This window comes from Leopardus geoffroyi, chromosome B4, assembly GCF_018350155.1.
Source record: "Leopardus geoffroyi isolate Oge1 chromosome B4, O.geoffroyi_Oge1_pat1.0, whole genome shotgun sequence".
Classification (NCBI taxonomy): Eukaryota; Metazoa; Chordata; class Mammalia; order Carnivora; family Felidae; genus Leopardus; species Leopardus geoffroyi.
Window position 1 is genome coordinate 132,257,872 of NC_059341.1, and position 6,000 is coordinate 132,263,871.

The 6,000-nt window shown below is 46.2% G+C and overlaps 1 protein-coding gene across 2 annotated transcripts in view; it reads left to right on the plus strand.

Moving 5' to 3' along the window:
• EIF3L (eukaryotic translation initiation factor 3 subunit L) overlaps window positions 1-5,789 on the plus strand; it is a 28,120-nt gene extending 22,331 nt beyond the window's left edge. For both annotated transcript variants that reach the window (XM_045467118.1, XM_045467119.1), the window contains 2 exons: window positions 4,354-4,434; window positions 5,573-5,789. In XM_045467118.1, coding sequence (XP_045323074.1) covers window positions 4,354-4,434; window positions 5,573-5,611 — 120 coding nt within the window. In that variant the 3' untranslated portion in view covers window positions 5,612-5,789. The remainder of the gene's footprint in view (window positions 1-4,353; window positions 4,435-5,572) is intronic.
• The last annotated feature ends 211 nt before the right edge of the window (window positions 5,790-6,000 follow it).

Here is a 6,000-nt window from a genome sequence, read left to right on the forward strand (position 1 = left end):
GGGTCCACAAACACGGAGAGGTGAAATTTTTCCTTTATTTTGTGGTAGGTTAGAATCATCAAGTGCTACCCAGTTACCGGTAGTGGTGGTGGGAGGCAGGGGTCACAGGACTGACTAAGGTGCTCGGGACAGCCTGTGCTGAGGAAGAGAAATCGAAGCTAAGACTTGAGGAAGGTAAAGACATTAGCCAAACGCACATCTGGGGGAACAGCCGTCCACGTAGAGGGAGCAGAGGCCCTGGGCAGGAGCGAGGGGACAGCTTTGGTGTGGCTGGAGCGGCCCGTGAGAGGAGGCTGTGGCCGAAGGAAGGCTGGAGAGGGAACAGGGTGGGTGCTGTGTCACATCTTCCATCTTTTTTTCCCCTCTGTTCTGCTTAATTTCCTTTGGATATATTGTTCTGTCCCTGTTCGTGTCTTCAGCTCTGCTTTTGCTTTCTCTGATTTTTTTTTTTTTTTTCACGGTTCAGTGTTTCCTTAGATGCCTTTTCTGTTTTTTAAACCTAGGACTGTTCATTCTCCTAGAGGGGATTTGCTTTTGCCTCTTCAAGGTGCCTAGGGAGATTACTGGTCCGGGACCACCATAAACCAAAACCTCAGGTAGCAAGCCCAGGCTGCAGCTGCAGATTGTCAGAAGAATCACCTCGTGTTTATAGTATGTTGGGGATGGGTCTCTTTCTGTTATGCTCCTTGGCCAATTTGGTGAGCTTTGCTTGATGTCTGGAGCAGGCAGTTCTGTCCGTGTCCGCCTTTAGCTTCAGGGTGTAGCCCTTCAGGGTCCCAGCAGTGCAGGGAGGGGTTTCTGTAAGACACCCCAGCCTTGGTTTGTCCCCTCTGTGCAGGTCTTCTAGGATTGATTAGCGAATGTCTTCAGTGCAGAGGGGGCTTCTGTGTTTTACTTAGGATGGTTTATTTTCTCTTAAGCAGCTCTGTATTCTCTTGTCAGCTCTTTGATGTTATGAGGAGGTTTAAAAAAATTATTTTGTTTAACATTTACTCATTTTTGAGAGCACGCAAGCGGGTTGGGGCAGAGAGAGAGGGAGACACAGGATCAGAAGCCGGCTCCAGGTTCTGAGCTGTCAGCACAGAGCCCGACGTGGCGCTGGAACTCACGAACCGTGAGATCATGACCCGAGCCGAAGTCAGACGCTTAACCGACTGAGCCACCCAGGCGCCCTGATGTTATGAGGAGGTTTTTAAAAATCATTTTGTATTTTGGTTGTTTCAAGAAAGCGTGCTGGTCTAAACATACTGTTTTTTGGGGAGTTTTTTTAAGGTATAATTTGTATAACAAACTTCACTGTTTTTTTTTTTAAGTGTTTTATTTATTTTTGAGACAGAGACAGAGCATGAGCAGGGGAGGGGCAGAGAGAGAGGGAGACACAGAATCCAAAGCAGGCTCCAGGCTCTGAGCTGTCAGCACAGAGCCTGACACGGGGCTTGAACTCACAAACCGAGAGATCATGACCTGAGCCGAAGTCGGACACTTAACCGACTGAGCCACCCAGGCGCCCCAAACTTCACTGTTTTAAAGGGTATAATTCCCGGGGTGCCTGCGTGGCTCTTGATTTTGGTTCAGGCCACGATCTCACAGTTTGGAACTTTGAGCTCGAGTCCCGTGTCTAGCTCTGCACTGACAGCATGGAGTCTGCCTGGGATTCTCTCTCCCTCTGTCTCTGTCCTTCCATTTGCTCATGTGTATGCGCTTGCGCGCTCTCTCTCTCTCTCAAATAAATAAACTTTTTTTTAAAAAAGGGTATAATTCCATGGTTATTAGTATATTCATAGTGTCACACAACCATTTCCACTGTCTAATTCTGCAACATTTCCCACATCCCCGAAAGAAGCTTCTACTCATTAGTGGTCATTCCCAGTTCCCCTTGTACCCTAGTCCCTGGGAAACCAGTAGTCTGCTTTCTGTCTCTGTGGATTTATCTCTCTCACTTTTTTTTTTTTTTAAAGTTTATTTGAGCGTGAGAGAGCACGCATGCGAACAAGGGAGGGTCAAAGAGAGGGAGAGAGAATCACGGGTGCCCAACCAACCGAGCCCCCCAGGTGCCCCTGGATTTGTCTATTTTTTGACATTACCTATACATGGAATCATAAAATATGTGGCCTTTTGTGTTTGCCTTGTTTCGTTGAATGTGTTTTCAAGTTGCATCCAGGTTGTAGCATGTATTAGTACTTTATTCCTTTTCAAGGCCGAAAAATACTCTACCGTATGGATATACCACTTTATTCATCCATTCATCAGTTGATGGACATTGAATCGTTTTCGCCTTTTGGGTATTGTGGATATAGCACTGCTGTGAATTTTTGTGTGCACATAATCTCTTGGGTGTATATCTACTTGTGGAATTGCTGGGTCAGTTTGGGTAGTTTGTTTTGAAAGCTCATCTTGCTAAACAAACTGTGTCATTCGGAGTTTATGACTTTTGGAAGACTTAATGTTTGGCAGAACTTAGCTATCTCTGACGTGAACCAAAGTAGAAACATCGGAAGTGGAAGTTTTCCAATGTTTTATTCGTGCTTTTAAAAGTCAAAACTGGGGGCGCCTGGGTGGCGCAGTCGGTTAAGCGGCCGACTTCAGCCAGGTCACGATCTCGCGGTCCGTGAGTTCGAGCCCCGCGTCGGGCTCTGGGCTGATGGCTCAGAGCCTGGAGCCTGTTTCCGATTCTGTGTCTCCCTCTCTCTCTGCCCCTCCACCGTTCATGCTCTGTCTCTCTCTGTCCCAAAAAATAAATAAGCGTTGAAAAAAAAAAAAAGTCAAAACTGTCCCTTGCAGCATTACATCAACTACCTAAAGTCCTTTTTGAGTTTATTCCCAGTACCTGACATATACACATTCTTTGGCAATGTCAGTAACCTGGTCCATCCCTCCATCGTCTCTTTGTGACCCAGCTGAACTAGTTCCAACTATCTGGATGGCCTTTAATAAAATACTTCTCCCGGGGCGTCTGGCTGGCTCAGTCAGTAGAATATACAACTCTTGGGCTCAGGGTTGTGAGTTCAAGTTCCACGTAGGGCATGGAGATTTCTTTTCTTTATATAAATGTGTGTGTGTGTAAAGAAACATGTATGTAGATATATATGGTAATGTATATATATACATACACAGATACAAGTAAATGCTTCTCCCAAGAATTAGCCATTTAGTTATTACAGATAAAATTTTGTCATGATTTGTTATATTCATATTGTAAGTTAATACTGATTAATAAGTCTGTATGTGAAAAAAATTTCGGGGATATTTTTCTTTTATTATTGTTCCTCTTACTGGTTCAGGTTCATCTTTGGCAAAATGCTGCTTTCTGTTTTGTTCTCAGTAAAGATTTTATTTTTGAGTAATGTCTACACCCAGCCTGGGGCCCGAACTCATAACCCAGGATCAAGAGTTGCATGTTCCACTGACTGAACCAGTGAGGCACCCCTGCTTTCTGTTTTTCTGGCTTTTCTTTTTTCATCCTTGACTTGAAAAAGTCCTCTCGAAGAGATTCAGAAGGTTCTCGGGTCTTAACCTAGATTATGTAGGAATTTACAAGTAAATTGGTGTTCAACCCCATCTGAGCTAAAACATACAATTTAAAATCTGGACTAATTTGAAACTTACACTCCCAAACAGTGTTGAGAATAAAATGTTGAGGATGCCTGGCTGGGTCAGTCAGTGGAGCATGGGACTCTTCATATCAGGCTTGTAGGTTCAAGCCCTTGTTGAGTATAGAGATTACTAAAATAACAAATCTTTAAAAAAAAAAAAAAAAAGAATAAAATACTGTCTTAAATGTTTTTATTGCCGAAAGAGTCCTATTCATTAAAAAAATAAAAACAATAAATAAAAATAAAATTTAAAAAACCTTGAAAGTAAAAATAAATGGGGTGCCTGGGTGGCTCAGTCATTTGAGTGTCCAACTCTTGATTTTGGCTCAGGTCATGATCCTAGCGTTGTGGGATTGAGCCCTGCGTGCTGAGTATGGAGCCCGCTTGGAATTCTGTCCCTGTCGGTCTCCCTCTCTCTGGCTCTTGCTCTCCTTTCCCTCTCCCCTCCCCACCCACCCCCAGTTCATGGGCACGCAGGCCCTCTCTCACACTCTCTCTCTCTCTCTCTCTCTGAAATAAAAAAAATTAAAACGGAGAAAATAAAAATCAATGAATTAACAGGAAGAAAATAAAAATCAACCGTTTAGAAAGAAAGAAAGCTGCTATCAACTGGTTACGCTCCCCTATAGGCCCCCCCCCCCCAACACACACCTATTTGCTTTTGAAAAGCACTGTAGGGGGTTATTTAGCAGCGTGGTTACTTGCGAGTCCATTAGTGGCTCTACTTCACTGCCCCTCTCTGATTCTACTTTTTCCACAGGACATGATCCACATCGCAGACACCAAGGTTGCCAGGCGCTATGGGGATTTCTTCATCCGGCAGATTCACAAATTTGAGGAGGTGAGAAATCTGAGAGAGTGTGGTGTGTGGGCTGGGGACCGAGGTTAGGACCTTGGTTGGGGAGTTAGGAAGTTTTTAAATTTTTCATTTCAACAAAGCCCCAAGTTGGCCCTTGAAGTTTCTGAGCTAGACTGGCTGGCTGCTTGGGGTTTGGGGAGTGGGGCTGGGCCTGTAGCAGTTGCTGTGTCAGCCTTCTCCAGAGCATCTCTTTCCAAGATCCCTCTCTGCGGGTGGCCGGCTCTCCTCTCTCTGCCTCCCTGGTATTTCCTAATATGGGCGGATTCACTGCCTGCTCTTACCCATCCCTCCCCATGTGGCAGTAACTCTCTTAGACAGGTCTGGCCGGTTTCTGCAGGCAGGGGACAGGAAGCTGTGTTTTGACAGACTGGGTGCATTCCACATCTTGCCCTGGGAGAGGTCTTGTGGGTCAGGCCAAACACTAGGAGGGTGCAGGGTGCAACGGCGTGGGGGTCTCTGTGGCCATAGCTGGAGCCACTTCGTCCTGGTGTTCTGAGTCCTCCAGCAGAGGTCACTGTTAAACGCTGTGGTCCGTGTCACCTGGCTCCTCCTGCAGGAGGCCCTGGCAGGCTTAGCCTCTCTGAGGCCTAGAAAATGGGCCAAGCCATGTAGGGAGTGTGTGTGTGTGTGTGTGTGTGTGTGTGTGTGTGTACGCGCGCGCGCACATTCTGTGTGAAGGGCAGGTAGAAGAACAGTCTGCATGAAATTTTTTTAAGTTTATTTACTTATTTTGAGAGACAGCACAAGCAGGGGAGGGGCAGAGAGAGAGGGAGAGAGAAACCCAAGCAGGCTCCGTGCTGTCAGCTTAGAGCCTGATGTGGGACTCGAACTCACGAAACATGAGATATGACCTGAGCTGAAAGCGAGCCGGACGCTGAACTGGCTGAGCCACCCAGGAGCCCCCAGTCTGCATGAATTAATTGCGCACGGCCACAGGTGTCAGGATTGGAGCCCCTAACTGAGGCTGTATACACACACAGCGGACACCTACGCCCGCATCAGAGACGCCCTCCCTGACTTCAGAAGGGCGGCCCAGGGGCTGGGCCTGGTGATCGTTTGCCCTGCAGGAACAGGGTTGGTGAAATCTCCATAGCTAATTTTGCTTTTCTCTTTCTTCTAGCTCAATCGAACTCTGAAGAAGATGGGACAGAGACCCTGAGTACTTTCACACTGTTCTTAGTCAGGAACCTACTCTGATGTCTTTGTAGGTGGGGTGTATTTTTGTCACCGTGAAGCCTTTACCTGGATCGGCCATCAGTTGTTCAGCTGAGTTGAAGTTTATTTGAATTCAGGACTGAAATGTTTTAAATAGGCCTCAGTAAAAGATCTTCTTTGGAGCCAGATTTGTCATCTAATCATTGTTGGGGGGAATCTGTGGTTGAGGGCAACGGTATGTGATTTCCTCTGATTTTCTCCTGATGCGTCGGTTACTGGTGTTTAAATTGAACTCACAGTTTGTGGGACATTTTCACGGTTGGTATCTGATTGACCCCTCTCAAGAATCCTGTGAGCGTTAGTGACCTGTCACAATTCGCATGCATGAAAGCT